Below are 15873 nucleotides of genomic sequence, written 5' to 3'. Positions count from 1 at the left end.
AAATATTCCCCAAAAATATATAAAAAATGTTTTTATTTTTTCCTCAGTTCAGGCAATACGTATTACATATTTTTGGTAAAAAAAATCGCAATAAGCGATTATTGATTGGTTTGCACAAAAGTTATAGCGTTTACAAAATAGGGGATCGTTTTATGGAATTTTTATTAATAATTTTTTTTTTAAATGGTGGTGATCAGCAATTTTTTTTTTTCGTGACAGTATGGCGGACACATCGGACATTTTTGACACATTTTTGGGACCATTGTAATTTATACAACAATTAGTGCTATACAAATGTACTGATTACTGTGTAAATGACACTGAATGGTTTAACCACTAGGTGGCAGTGTAGGGGTTAAGTGTGTCCTAGGGGTGTGGCTGTGTGTGACACGTTGCTGATCTCTGCTCCGATCACAGGGAGCAGAGATCAGTGACACTGTCACTAGGCAGAATGGGGGAGATGCTGGTTTTCATTAGCATCTCCCCATTCTTCCTCCCCGTGAGGCAATTGAGTCTGCGGGACCCGTGACCCGATTTGAGGAGCTTGCCGTGGGCGTGCTGGCTGCCTCTTAAAGGGCAATGTACAGTACATCATTCTGCCTGTACGAGCCCTTCCGCCGACATATATAGTCATGAGGCGGTCGACAAGCAGTTACAGCAAACAGTTTTTTTTCCTTTTTGGGATAAAGATTTTGCATAAATGAATAAAAGTTAACTGGTAAACAGCAGACTATTCTTCTTTATTGAAATCAAGCAGTAAAGGGGTATAAAATCAAAATGACAGACACTGATGCATTTCAGCCTCTTTGGGCCTTACTTGAGTAAGGCCTGTAAAGGCTGAAACGTGTCTGTCATTTAGATTTTATAAAGAAGAATAGTTTGCAGTTCACCATGTTGCTGACTTTTTTGATTATTCGATATAATGATGGCTTGCAGAGGCTGAAAGGTTGGGCACCAGTGTGGAGAACGATCTTTATCCAGACAAGTCTGCTGGGTTGTCGCACTATTCTATTTGGTCTTACATTATTGCTTAACCATAGTAAGCACCCATGTCAGTGAGAAATGGTTTGCATCTACCCTCTCATTGCTTTGTCTGGACAGCTTGATTTGTTGAAAAAAATAAATTCACTTTCTGGATCACTAGGTGAAAATAAAGGAAAAAATCATAAAAAGAAAACAAATGCAGCCACCACATCTAAGAATTGGTAAGACGCACTTTAATGCAGGCTTGTTTTGGGTACCCAAGGTAGTACGGTTCTTTGCTCATTAGGGTCAAAGCGACAGGTTCCCTTTTAATAGTGGTTCCACTAGCTGCCCATACTTTCTTCGTCCAGGTATTTGCTGATGAGCTGCCAGTAAATGGTAGGTTCACTTCACTGTTATATTGGAAGGTAATGGGGTGGAAATTACTTTGTTTTTGTTTTTTAGAAAGTCTGATGCATCCAAAACCGGCAACAAGTCAACCCCGGAACAGTGGGACCAGGCACAGATACCCCAGGTCGGGTACAAGGTGAGAACAACACAGTAGTAGGGCTTACTTCGTAAAAATGGGGAGATAATGTGTGTTTTCACAGGGAAAACCTTTTTAATGATTATTGGAACTTACCGTACATCTGAAAGAAGGGTATTTCTGGTCTCCCTCTAGCTTATATTTTAGGGACTGCGGTCGTACAAAAGTCTGAACACCTGACTATCACAGCTATGTGCTTGTTGAACAACACATGCCAAGACCATGGTCATTAATTTTAAGTCCCCCTCCCCCTTGTCCCTCCTTCTTTTATGGTTTTAACATCCTCCATTCTATTTCCACAACGGTTTGGAATGTGACTGTATTGTTTGCAATTTGTGCCAATTTTTGAAGTCAGGTGCTGATGGTGGATCAGAAGACCCCGCTTACAATCAGCGTTCCAATTCACCCCAAAGGTGTTTAGTAGGGTTGAGGTCAGGGCTTTGTACAGGACTCTCAAGTCCTTCACACCCAACTGGTCACACCATGTCTTTATGGAGCTGGCCTTTTTCACAGGGCATAGTCCCCCAGTTCCCCAAACTGTTACCACAAGGTTGGAAGAACAAAGGACAAGTTCCTCTAAGTTCCCAAGGTGAAATGACAGGAGTGCACTGCATAGGTATGCAATGGGAAAAAAAAGAGATAAACAGCATTTTATTTTTTCATTGCAGCATGTCGCGATGTACCTCAACCACAAATGCAATACACATCACCAGGACATGTCATCTGACCTGCAGTGATGTACAAGTTGTGGTGTAAACCTGCTCTAAGATGTCTTTGTATGCTGTAATATTACCAGTACACTACACTAGAAACACTTCTTCAAAGAACCATACAGTGGATATAAAAAGTCTACAGACCCCTGTTAAAATGTCAGGTTTCTGTGATGTAAAAAAATTATACAAGGATAAATCATTTCAGAACTTTTTCCACCATTTAATGTGACCTATAAACTGTATAACTCAGTTGAACAACAAATTAAAATCTTTTATGTGGAGGGAAGTAAAATAAAAAACGAAAATAATGTGGTTGCATAAGTGTGCACACCCATAATACTTTGTTGAAGCACCTTTTGATTTTATTACAGTCTTTTTGGGTATTAGGCACATCTTGACTTGGCAATATTGCCCACTCTTCTTCACAAAAACACTCCAAATCTGTCAGATTGCCAGGGCATCTCCTGTTCACAGCCCTCTTCAGATCACCCCACAGATTTTCAGTCGGATGCAGATCTAGGCTGGGCCATTCCAAAACTTAAAATTCCTTTGTTGATTTGAATGTAAGCTTTGGGTTGTTATGCTGAAAGATGAAGTTCCTCTTCATGTTCAAGAGGAGCTGCACCTTTTAAAAAAATATTAAAAGCCAGCAGCTACAAATATTGCAGCTGCTGACTTTTAATAAATTGGCACTTACCTGTCCCAGGGTCCAGCGATGTCGCGGCAGATGACGAGCAATCGTTCGTCTCTCTGCTGCCCCCACCGCCATCCTCTGTCAGGGAATTGGGAAGTGAAGCATTGCAGCTTCACTGCCCGGTTCCCTACTGCGCATGCGCGAGTCGCTCTGCGCGTCTCCACTGGTCCCTGCTGTGTCCTGGGAACTGTGTGTTTCCCAGAATACAACGGGGGGGGGGGAGGCGGCGCATCTGCAGCTAGCTTGTCCCGGAAGTGGGTGCAGATACCTGGATTATCCAGGTATCTGCACTCCCCTCCCCCCTGAAAGGTGCCGATTGTGGCACCGGAGGGGGGGAGGGATCAGATGAGTGGAACTTCCACTTCAGGATGGAGGTCCGCTTTCAGCTTTCTAGCAGAAGCCTGAAGGTTTTGTGTCAATATTGACTGGTATTTGGAACTGTTCATAATTCCCTCTACCTTGACTAAGGCCCCTGTTCCAGCTGAAGAAAAACAGCCCCAAAGGATGATGCTGCCACCATTGTGCTTCACTGTGGGTATGGTGTTCTTTTGGTGATGTGCAGTGAATTTGGTGATGTCTTTTGAAATGATGGTCAAACAGTTCAACCTTCATTTCATCAGACCATAACACATTTTCCCACATGCTTTTGGGAGATTTCAGATGTGTTTTTGCAGAATTTAGCCCAGGATGTTTATCTTCGTAAGAAAAAAAAAGGCTTCTGTCTTGCAGAGACATATGAAGAATATGGGAGATTGTTGTTACACGTACCACACAGCCAGTACTTTGCAGATATTCCTGCAGCTCCTTTAATGTTGCTGTAGACCTCTTGGCAGCCTCCCTGACCAGTTTTCTTCTTGTCTCTTAATTAATTTTGGAGGGATGTCCAGTTCTTGGTAATGTCCCTGTTGTGCCATATTTTCTCCACTTGATGACTGTCTTCACGATGTTCAATAGTATATCTAATGCCTTGGAAATTCTTTTGTACCCTTTTGACTGATCGCTTTTAAACGGTGAGATCCCTCTGATGCTTTGGAAGCTCTCTGCAGACCATGGCTTTTTCTGTAGGATGCGACTAAGAAAATGTCAGGAAAGACCTACTGAAACAGCAGAACTTTATTTGGGGTTAATCTGAGGCACTTTAACCACTTCAGCCCTGGAAGATTTGTCTGCTCAATGACCAAGGCCATTTTTTGCAATACAGCACTGCGTCGCTTTAACTGACAAATGCGCAGTCGTGTGACGCTGTACCCAAATAGAGCTTTCTTTTGGTGGTATTTGCTCATCTCTGCGTTTTTTTGTTTTTTTGTTTTTTTGTTTTTTGTTTCCGCGCTATAAACAAAAGAGCAACAGTTTTGAAAAAAACACACTTTTACTTTTTGCTGTAATAAATATCCCACATTTTTTTATTTAATTTTTTTCAAAAAAACTCATTTCTTCCTTAGTTTAGGCTGATATGTATTCTTCTTTAATAAATATCCCCCAAAAATATATAATTTTTTTTTTCCCTCAGTTTAGGCAATATGTATTCTACATGTTTTTGGTAAAAACAATCTCAGTAAGCATATATTGATTGGTTTGCGCAAAGTTATAGCGTCTACAAAATAGGGGATTTATGGCATTATTTATTTTTATTTTTTTACTAGTAATGGTGGAGATCTGCCATTACTATAAAAATGCACTGATTACTGTATAAATGTCACTGGCAGGGAAGAGATCAACTGTGTTCACTAGGTGTGTTCTAACTGTAGGGGGGAAGCGACTGTCTAGGAGGAGAGAGAGATCGATGTTCATACTTTGTATGAACACACGATCTGTCTACTCCCCTTAAAGAACCAGGATCTGTGTGTTTAAACACACAGATCTCAGTTCTCACTCTGTCATGAGTGATCGCGGGTGCCTGGTGGGCATCGAGCCCGCCAGGCACACGCTGCAGGTGCGTGCCTAGTGGCCAAAAGGCGAAGCGAAGGTAACGTCTATTTGCCAGCCGAGCCAACCTGCCGCAGTAAAATGAATGGTCTGGAAGTGGTTAAATTATGTCAGGTCTGTACTGACTCCTATTTAACCTAAGTTTGAATGTGATTGGTTAATTCTGAACACAGCTACATTCCCAGTTATAAGTTTGATTTTCTGTTTCAATTTGTTTTTTATTGACTTTTTTTTTTAAGAGAGTAAAAGCAATATGAACATTGTGTAGAGCAGTGAACAATCCTTGCGTGCTCTGTATAGACTATAAGAGATGGTACTCTGTAACTAGGTTACAAGAATATCTCAGCAATTGAGTGAGGTCTTCTCTAAACTTACAGGTGAGCATTTAGTCACCAACATAAAAGAGCAGGAATAATAGGTTTCATGCTATAACATGGATATAGAAGCTACTAGAACCTTATAAACACTGAGGAGTGGTCTCCACACAATCGCCCTCTGAATCATAATGCGGGTCAATAAACCCAAGGTTTCGAGGTCCAGACCACCATAAAGCATAATATCTGGGAGTAGGCCCCCTAGGTAGAAAACCCCACATCCAGAGATCACTTCCACAAAGGATTACTCGTTGCCAAGCATTATTACAATCCAGCAAGAGGGACTTTGAGTCCCCAAATGTAATCACGAACTTGAATAAGAAAGAGAAAATTATAATTTAAAAAAAAAAAAAGAGGGGAGGGGGGAATAAATGTTGGGCTTAGAGAACATTAAGCCAAGGCTGGCAGGAGTCAAGGAAACAATGGAAGAAATAAGAAAGGGAGAAGAGAAGAAAAGGGGTCCGTCTGAGGATCCTCCATCAGCTTGTTCAGATGACTAGATTCATGCATCCGGGTCACGCATCTATGCTAGCCAATGGAGACCGTATTTTATCAAAAAGGGATTGTTTATCTCGTAGGATACTCACAATCTTTCCATTCAACATAATCCATGTGAGTTTTCATTTAACTATCGTAATATCTATGACAGAACTTTTCCACGTTGTTCCTATAGCATATTTTGGCAGCTAGAAACATGAAGTAAATTAAAGAGGAAGTAAACCCTGATGGGTTTATTTCCTCTTTCATTCCCTGCAAAGGCAAAACATAATGGACTACTATGCATCGCATAGTAGCCCATTATGTGTCACTTACCTGACACAGGAGCCAGCGAAGTCGCCGCTGTCCCTTGTAGTCCGCCGCATCCATCTTCTTGGTGGGGTCTCGCAGCTCCGCCGCTGTCATTCGGCGAAGCTGAGATGACGTCACTCCCGCGCATGCGCACAGGAGCCGATACGCGCGGCAGCTCCGTCGTTGAGAATGCCACGCTCAGTGCGCCTCCGCGCCGCTGTCTACGGCGCATGCACCGTAGACAGCAGTGCCTGTTTTTGGGCAAATATCTCCTAAACCATACAGGTTTAGGAGATATTTCTTGGACCTACAGGTAAGCCTTAATCTAGGCTTACCTGTAGGTCAAAGTGGTTTGTAAGGGTTTACAACCACTTTAAGGTCTGTGTGTAATGTGGAACATTATCAACTGACTTATTTAGTAAGGTAATACTTGCACCATTCGTGATGTTAACCTTTGTGACCTGAAAAAATAAGCGAGTTGTACCCTCATCCTAAAGCAGCGGGCACGACCACCACACCTGTAACGGAGAGCCTATCTGGCCACAGACCCTGAAACAGGTAGCCGAGGTGCCTAGGTATATTTTAAACAGGCGTTCCGTCACTAAATACCATCTGGCGTGTTCAGTTTTTGTTTTTCAATTGAATTGTACAGTTTATAGGTCACATTAAGGCTCGGTTCACACAGAGACTACTCAGATCCGACTTCAGGTCGCCCCTAGTCCCCTTAAGTCGCGCTACATGTAAAAATCAATGTAAGTGAATGAGAGCCGTCTTAATGCACACTACTGAAGTCACTCCGACTTCAGAAAAGGTTCCTGTACTACTTCAATCCGACTTGTAGGCGACTGGTTCCCCTTTGATTTCAATGGAGGTCGCCTCCAAGTTGGATCTCCGTCTATACGGAGGCGACTCTCACAGAATTATCAGCTCTCAAGAGGGAACTCCACGCCAAATTTATTAAAAAACATTGGCGTGGGTTCCCCCTCCGAGAGCATACTAGGCCTTTATGTCTGGTATGGATTTTAAGGGGAACCCCCTACGCCGAAAAAATGGCGTGGGGGTCCCCCCTAGATCCATACCAGACCCTTATGCGAGCACGCTACCCGGCTGGCCAGGAAAGGGGGTGGGGGCGAGCGAACCCCCCCCCCCCCCGAGCCGTACCAGGCCGCGTGCCCTCAACATGGGGGGTGCTTTGGGGAAGGGGGGGCCGCGCGCCCCCCCACCCCAAAGCACCTTGTCCCCATGTTGATGAGGACAAGGGCCTCTTCCCGACAACCCTGGCCGTTGGTTGTCGGGGTCTGCGGGCGGTGGGCTTATCGGAATCCGGGAGCCCCCTTTAATAAGGGGGCCCCCGGGTCCCTGGCCCCCCACCCTATGTGAATGAGTATGGGGTACAATGTACCCCTACCCATTCACCTGTGGGAAAAAAAAATGTAAAAAAACACAACACACAAGGGTTAAAATAGTTTATTGCACAGCTTCGGGGGTCTTCTCGCCGGACTCCTCTGCTATCTTCTGCTAGCTCTTTTACTAGCGGAGGAGCTCGGCTTTCTTCTTCGCCGCTGCCCTCTTCTTCTGACTTCGGGGGTCTTGTCCCCCCTCTTCGGTTCTTCTTGCCAGGCCACCGCGCCTTCTTCTAGCTCTTTTACAAGCGGTGGCCCGGTCTTCTGTCGCCGTCTTCTCTTCTTCTCTTCAGGAGCTGTTGCCTCGTCGCTGTCTCTGCTCACAATGACAGGGAAGCGGCGTGCAGTGACTTATATAGGGACATCATCCGGTGATGTCCCCATATAAGTTGCCGCACGCCGCGTCCCTGTCATTGTGAGCAGAGACAGCGACGAGGCAACAGCTCCTGAACAGAAGATGGCGACAGAAGAACCGAAGAGGGGGGAAAAAACCCCCGAAGTTGGAAGAAGAGAGCAGCGGCGAAGAAGAAAGCTGGTCTCCTCTGCTAGTAAAAGAGCTAGCAGAAGATAGCGGAGGAGTCCGGTGAGAAGACCCCCAGAACTGTGCAATAAACTATTTTAACCCTTGTGTGTTGTTTTTTTTTTTTACATTTTTTTTTTTTTTCACAGGTGAATGGGTAGGGGTACATTGCAGCCCATACTCATTCACATAGGGTGGGGGGCTGGGATCCAGAGGCCCCCTTATTAAAGGGGGCTCCTGGATTCCGATAAGCCCACCGTCCGCAGACCCTGACAACCAACGGCCAGGGTTGTCGGGAAGAGGCCGCACGGCCCCCCCTTCCCCCAAGGCACCCCCCATGTTGAGGGCATGCGGCCTGGTACAGCTCGGGAGGGGGGGGGGGGGCGCTCGCTCGTCCCCACCCCCTTTCCTGGCTGGCCGGGTAGCATGCTCGGATAAGGGTCTGGTATGGATCTGGGGGGGACCCCCACGCCATTTTTTGGCGTAGGGGGTTTCCCTTAAAATCCATACCAGACCTAAGGGCCTGGTATGCTCTCAGAGGGGGAACCCATGCCGTTTTTTTTTTTTTTTTTTTTTTATTTAGCGTGGAGTTCCCCCTTAAGAGCTCATTCTCTGATTGGCCACGGCAAAAGTCGCCTGGCCTGGGGCGACTTAAAGTCGTGGTGTAAGTCGCCTCAAGTCATGTTCAAGTCGTGTCCAAGTTGCCTCCAAAAGTTCTGAAATTATTTATTTGTCTCGTGTATTTGTATTTTGTTTTGTTTTTTTTACATCACAAAAACCTGACATTTTTCCAGGGGTGTGTAGACTTTTTATATCCACTGTATATGTCCGACTTTAATGGCACTAGAAAGGATGAACGCAAAGTTTATGTATAAAATATGAAATTGTATTGCAAATGTTTAAAATAATATATTAAAACCTCATAGGAACAACTCCCGCTAAAGCAGTACAGGCCATATATATTCTTAATTCATGGTTGACTTTGTTGGATAACCAAGCAGTTGAATGCGTTTTCACATCAATAGCTTCGTCAGGACCTTTAATATCTTGGCAGCAAAGAAAATTTGTAGATGTGGCTATATAGTTAATCTGCTAAAGAGTTGTTGAGATAAGAAGGGATATTCACATTGCCCATTAGTTTCAGGCTATGGAGGATGATAAAGTGGCATTCTGAAAAGGGAACACTAAAGTGCAGTCACTATGCAACACTATTAAACGGAAATTAGAGCCTGAATATGTATATGACTGACCCCATGTACCTATAAATGTACAAGCCTATATCTGCAAACACTGAAAAAGTTCTTTGCACATGCAATGGTGGTGGAAGAGATTCTGATCTGAATTGGTGATTTCTTTCCAGCTTGTTTCTCTTCCTGTGTCTTCAGAGGAGTATAAGACAATACAGAGCATGTTTCATCATACCGTTCCCGCAACCCAAATACAGAGCATCGAGCGGATCCAGAATCTGGCACTGTGGGAGGTCTATCAGTGGTGAGTGCCATTCTTACATGGCATTTGGTTGCTTCCTTTCACTTAAAAAAAAAACTCCAGGTAAATGGAAAAATCTACAAATGAAATACCAATATGAGAGCCGTTTTTCTTGCCAAATTATTTTTATTTCTGGCTATCAAGTCCTAAGATTTATACAGCCCTGTCACACAGCACAGCCCTGTCTGGCAGGGCATGGGACCTGATTTTTATCTGCTGTAGTTAAGTGACACTTACTTAGCTGCTCTGTCACTCTGCTGTCTTGGTATCAGCATGTTCTCTTTTTTATTTTTTTTATTTTTATTTTTTCTAGCACTGAAGCACGCCTAATTAGAAACGTGTGCTGCTTTTCCCTCTCCCAACCTGAGCTCTGCTGTACAGGACATACAAGAGGCTGATACTAAGTCAAATTCGGGCACTTATACTGCTTGTATTTAAAGTTGAGCACCAGCCCCCTTCCAAATATTAAAAATCAGCAGCTATAATTACTGTAGCTGCTGACTTTTAATATTAGGACACTTACCTGTCCAAGAATCCTACAACGTCGGCACCCCGGCCAACTTTTCAAATGGCCCCCCGGATGCTGCCTTGCGGCTTCACTGTCGGTTCCCTACTGCTCATGTGTGAAGTGTACTGTGCTTTCTGAATAGCCTGGCGGCGGTGGAAGATGGAGGGGGGCTGAATTTCAGAGGGAACCAACTGCTGCGAGTTTTCCTGGAAGTGGGGATGGGGGTACCTGTCAAAAATGGGTACCCCCCCCCCCCCCCCCCAAAGGAGCCGAATGTGGCAAACAAGCGGAGCTTCCCCTCTTGGGTAGAGCTCTGCTTTAAAAGTATATCTAAAAATGTATTCTTGAATACAGAGCTGCATTGATGCGTGCCTTTATATCTGAATGGAGTTCAGCTTTAGCATGACATCTTTTTACCTATATAACTGAGATGCTAAATGCTATTGACTCAAAACTTTTACCATTCCCATCACTTGGACGAAAGGTAAAAGTGGGGGGGTGGGCCCAAACAAGTGGTCTTTTCAATATGTTTAGTTAACAAACCGAGAGACAGATACACAGGTGACTGTAATTGTACAGGGTGTAAAGTACAACAGGACTATGAAGTAACATAACACAAGGTATGAAACTGTCATTTCAGAGAAGCAGGTATAAGTCATTGCATAAAAACCTCACATATATCAGTTAAAGAGGAAGTAAACCCTGATGGGTTTACTTCCTCTTTCATTCCCTGCAAAGGTAAAGCATAATGGACTACTATGCATCGCATAGTAGTCCATTATGTGTCACTTACCTGACACAGGAACCAGCGATGTCACCGCTGTCCCCTGTAGTCCGCCGCATCCATCTTCTCGGGTCTTGCTGCTTCGCCGCTGTCATTCGGCAAAGCCGCGTTGACGTCACTCCTGCGCATGCGCACGGGAGCCGCCACGTGCGGCATATCGCCGTTGACGGTGCCGTGCTCAGTGCGCCTGCGCCGTAGACAGCGGTGCCTGTCTTTCAGCAAATATCTCCTAAACCGTGTAGGTTTAGGAGATATTTCTTGGGCCTACAGGTAAGCCTTAATCTAGGCTTACCTATAGGTCAAAGTGTGTTGTAAGGGTTTACAACCACTTTAAAGTAATGGAAGAAACGTACATAGGAGGCTCAAACTGATCTTTTATTATCATCCCTTGTCTCGTATTATGGGTTTGTTACTTCCTCAACCTTATGCCAGCAATTCCTAAGGACCAGTCACTTTAATCCGTTCAGGAAATTCTCTTCAAGTACTAACTAAACATTTTTGTTGCAGGCAGAAGGAGCAGATGAAGAAGCGCAATGGTGGTCGGGAGGTGGATGAGCGCAAAGTGTTTCATGGCACCAGCGCCAGTCTGGTTGATGCCATCTGTCAACAGAACTTTGACTGGCGTATGTGCGGAGTGCATGGCACGGCATACGGGAAAGGTGAGGATATATTTGGGTTCTCCAAACCTGCTTCAGCCTCGGAAGCTACTGCATGTCTGAATATGCTGGGGATAAATTCCTGCTGTTATAGTGAATGGATATTTGTGTATTTTTCTTTCAAAAAGAATGAGTTTGCTTATTGCTAGCTTTGTCTGGATTATCCTGATGCTTGCTTCACAACTTAGTGAATCATTATCTGGGGTCATGCATGCGGCTACCAAAATGTCAGGACCCTGCTGTAATCGTTATTACATCACTAAATGTTTTTAGTACAGGTACTTTTATAGTGCTTTTTAGTACATGTACAGGTACTTGTATAGTGCCATCAGTTTATGCAGCGCTTTACATAAATAATGCACATTAACATCAGTCCTTGCCCTCAAGGAGCTTACAATCTAAGGTCCCTAACTTACATACACATACTAGGGTCAATTGGCCTACCAGCATGTCTTTGGAGTGTGGGATGAAACTAGAGTACTCAGAGGAAACCTATGCAGGCACAGGGAGAACATGCAAACTCCAGGCAGGTAGTGTCGTGGTTGGAAAATGATCCTAGTGCTGCTAGGCAGAAGTGCTAACCACTCAGTCACTGTGCTTAATAAAAATCCATACAATAAAAATGCCCCTTCAAATGAGCCATACCTAGATGAGGTTAAAAACTGTAACCGATTTATTCACAAGTATCAACTTTATTACATTTCATAAAAACGGTGCAAAATGTGGTACAATTTAACAGAACAACATTTAAAATTAGGTTAGATATGCGTCTCAATCTCCCTTTCTTCTGAAGCTTGATCTGCTTTCAGATCGCACTCCAGAGGCTACTGACATGCGGTGAGGATGGGTTGCGACACCTCTCCAATGCCTGTTTTAACCCCATTTTTGCAGATATGGGTAGCATTCAGGGGCCGTATGCTGATCACTGCATGTCGGGTGAACTTTGCTGCAGGCACAAAGCATTGCAGCTGTATAATATAAACATCCTTTTCTGCTGTCTATTGCAGCTTAAGGGAGTCAGTTGGTCGGTGGCAAAAACATGGCTCAACTGTGCATTTTTGCCACTCCCCAACTGCAAGTCTCAACAAAGCCTAAATCTCTAATCAAATATCATTTGGTCTCCGGTGATTGAATCAAACCTAAAAAGCTGATACTTGTGAATAGGGCTTATAATCTTTCCATATACAAAAGCCATGTCGGCAACCAAGGTGTCTGTGTTCGGACTAAATTATCCACAAAGAATATGTGAAGAGGTCACCAGGGTCCATCATTTAGTGGGTACATCACATCATTCAGTGCTTGTAATGCTGAGATATGCAGGTTGCGTTCTGTATAGAAAATCCATCAAGGCCTCCAGATGCTTGATCATGTATTATCATCCATATCATAGATTCCAGGACATATATATATACATATATATATATATATATATATATATATATATATATATATATATATATATATATATATATATATATAATATTGTGAGGGGTTAGCTTGGCAGCGGGTGTGTGTGACCCCCTGGATGGGTTCACAACACAAAATCAGGCACAGCAGACAGCGTTGTAAGTGGAAAAAACAAAAGGTGCGGTTTATTCATGCTACATGCAGTAAAAAATATAACAGCCAAAACAAAAGAAAAACATGAAAATAAATCCTGGTCAGCTTGACCTCTAAATACACACTTAGTTTCCCTGTCTAACAACTGAGTGCAGCCTTGTGCTGAACCAGTCCCTGTCTCTGTTGTAGAGGTTTGCCACACAGGCGTTAACTCACCGCACAGAACAGGTGTCACACTCCCCAGTCTATACAACACAAAACTGGTTCCAGGATGGAGCATCTCCCTAAGCATGCTGGGGTTTTTTGTAGAGGTCTTAATGAGCCCACTTACTTCAGCTGGGCTCATTAACTCTTCCCCCTCTAGTTGTACAAGTCTGCATAAAGCCTGAATCTAGGGCACACATATTTCCCATCCTGGATACAACCAGGTGACTTTACCTGCGTGCTGCCACAATATATATATATATATATATATATATATATATATATATAATATTACACACAACTAGGATGACACCAATAAGATGTTATCGCCCAAGTTGGAGGACCTCGATCACAGAACCTGCCCCAGATGCGTTCTGGGAGGACATCCATGGACTCTCTCCCAGAACAACAGAGCTGCGCTGTAGCTGTCTTTCGGCTATGGCGTGGTATTGAAGTGGTTAAATTGACAGTTGATGTGAACCTGGAGTTTTCCTGCATACTGATCTTGCTGCTTCATTTCTTTCACAGGAAGTTATTTTGCCAGAGATGCCAACTATTCACACAAGTACTGTAAGCATGCAGACTCTGGGCAGTATGTGATGTTCGTGGCCCGTGTGCTGGTGGGAGATTTCATCCACGGCTCTTCTTCGTACCTCCGCCCGCCTGCAAAATCTTCCTCCGAATCCAGCTTCTATGACAGCTGTGTGGACAGTGTGAGCAATCCTTCCATATTTGTCATCTTTGAGAAGCACCAGATCTACCCTGAATACCTGATTCGGTACACAGAGAAACCAACCAACGTGCAGTCAATGATGAATGCACTTCGCCTTTGGTAGGAAGGGAGGCAGAGTCACAGGTGGACTTTTTTTTTTTTTTTACTGTCACTGACATCATATCATAAATGCACACTTCTACTATAGAAGAGGTTTTAGATTAAAGTAGATGTAAGTTCTAACTGGATGTAGTCTACCCTCTGCACTGTAATAATACAGTATAGATCTTTTTTTTTTTTTTTTTTCTTCTTCACATAATCCTTTTTCCACCATTTTTCTTTATTTATTCCTGCAGCCTTTTTAGTCACTTCCTACCTACATGCACACACTCCAACACTGGCTGCACATTATTGCTCTAGACTGCCTTCCTGACAAAAATGTCGGGATCGATCCATATGCCTTAGCAGCAGCTGATGGAAACAGCACTAGAAACCTGAAAAAAGCTAATGGGGGAAAAAAGTGTTTGTACCGGAGCACTGCTGTAGGATCAGGTATATTTTTAATAGCAATTGTTTATACTTTGGGCCAATTCTCCATTTTAGCCATAGTTTAGGGTTCAAATCACTATTTTAACTACAGTTTATAGGTAGTCTCTCTACATTTCAACAGTTTTATACACTAGAGACATGCAATCATTTTAAATATTTTACCAATTGCACAGAAGAGGCCCTGCCATCTTTTTGGATGAAATTCAGAAGCTCTGCATTGAACCTGTGCTAGGAACAGAGTTGTGGAGCTGACATAAATCAGAAAACACAGACAGAGGTGACCTGTGCCTCTTTCTTCCTGAGCAGTCGTGGAGCCCCCAAAAATATTGCAGCACAAGAAATGACCTGTCCCCACCCATTCCCCCGCAATATATGCGTTTCTACTGAGAGTGGAACCGCACGTTGCATGCAGAGATATGATGGGTGAGCATTGCTGAGCTCTGACTACAGCTGGATGGGGGACATCAAATGATCTGCAATGGGGTGCACAGTATAGCTAGTTTTCCACAGGCACCCAGGAGTTTCCTATGCAAAAAAAGTAAGCGAAGACTAGAATGGTATTTTTTTTTTTTCATGCTGCAGATATGAGCTCAAGCAAAAGATCTGCTCCATTAGCATAGCTTAGGCTTGGACCCTTATCAGAAATTCATGCATTGAACTGTGTTCTTTTAGGAATTTCAATGTATTGACAAGAACAACAATGCAGGTTAATGCTACTAAAAGGCAACAAACAGGACTTCTTTATTGGTGGGAACAGGTTCTAATGAAAACAATTTATTTTCAACAAATTGAAACACGGCCAATAGATGATGTATATTGCTTTTTAGAATTGTCGCAAACAAATCTGCATTGAAAGGCTTGAACATGCGCACATACTTTTCCTCATGCTCCTATTTCTATTGTTCGTGTTCTAATTCTTCTTCCAGATTCATCAGTTTGTCACATAGAGATCGCACAGTCCCCCATATCTGCCAACCTTTTAATTATTATGTTTTATTTTATTCAGAATTGTATTTTGGGTGATCAATGTTTGAAAGTTCAAAGGGGAAAAAATTCTAACTAAAGTTTTTTTTGTTTTGTTTGTTTTGTTTTTTTGTAAAAATAAAAAAATGTATATATTTTCATTAATAAAGTAATTGTCCTAAAATGAGTAAGTTCTGTGTGTACAAGGTGTATTGCAATTCATTAAGCTGGGCTTGTAATACTTGAAGTCTGTACATTCATTGGAGACCAGGGACAATGCTGAGACTGTATTCACACCTGAGCTTTTTCAATTCGTAAAATGCCAGAAAAAATGCAAAATCTCATTCAAATGGCTCCTGTTCACTGAGCATTTTGTAGCCTGAAGCAAAATGCCTGAAGCTCAAAGTATATGAGCTTCTCTTTGAGCAGATTCCAGGCGGTTTTCTGCTTTTTATATTGGTGACCCTTTGACCTGTGCAAAAACGCACAACTTTCTGCCTGAAAACAAAACGCTCAGGTG

General features: G+C 43.2%; 1 protein-coding gene across 3 annotated transcripts in view; it reads left to right on the top strand.

The window, feature by feature from the left end:
- Positions 1–15540, top strand: part of LOC143960321 (protein mono-ADP-ribosyltransferase PARP12-like) — a 42014-nt gene extending 26474 nt beyond the window's left edge. For all 3 annotated transcript variants that reach the window (XM_077468775.1, XM_077468774.1, XM_077468776.1), the window contains 4 exons: positions 1429–1510; positions 9290–9420; positions 11217–11368; positions 13658–15540. In XM_077468775.1, coding sequence (XP_077324901.1) covers positions 1429–1510; positions 9290–9420; positions 11217–11368; positions 13658–13965 — 673 coding nt within the window. In that variant the 3' untranslated portion in view covers positions 13966–15540. The remainder of the gene's footprint in view (positions 1–1428; positions 1511–9289; positions 9421–11216; positions 11369–13657) is intronic.
- The last annotated feature ends 333 nt before the right edge of the window (positions 15541–15873 follow it).

Source organism: Lithobates pipiens, unplaced genomic scaffold (assembly GCF_037356315.1).
Source record: "Lithobates pipiens isolate NorthernLeopardFrog02 unplaced genomic scaffold, aLitPip1_a1.2 Scaffold_8, whole genome shotgun sequence".
Classification (NCBI taxonomy): domain Eukaryota; kingdom Metazoa; phylum Chordata; class Amphibia; order Anura; family Ranidae; genus Lithobates; species Lithobates pipiens.
The sequence above is the reverse complement of the archived record's forward strand: the minus strand, read 5'-3'. Positions and strand labels throughout refer to the sequence as shown.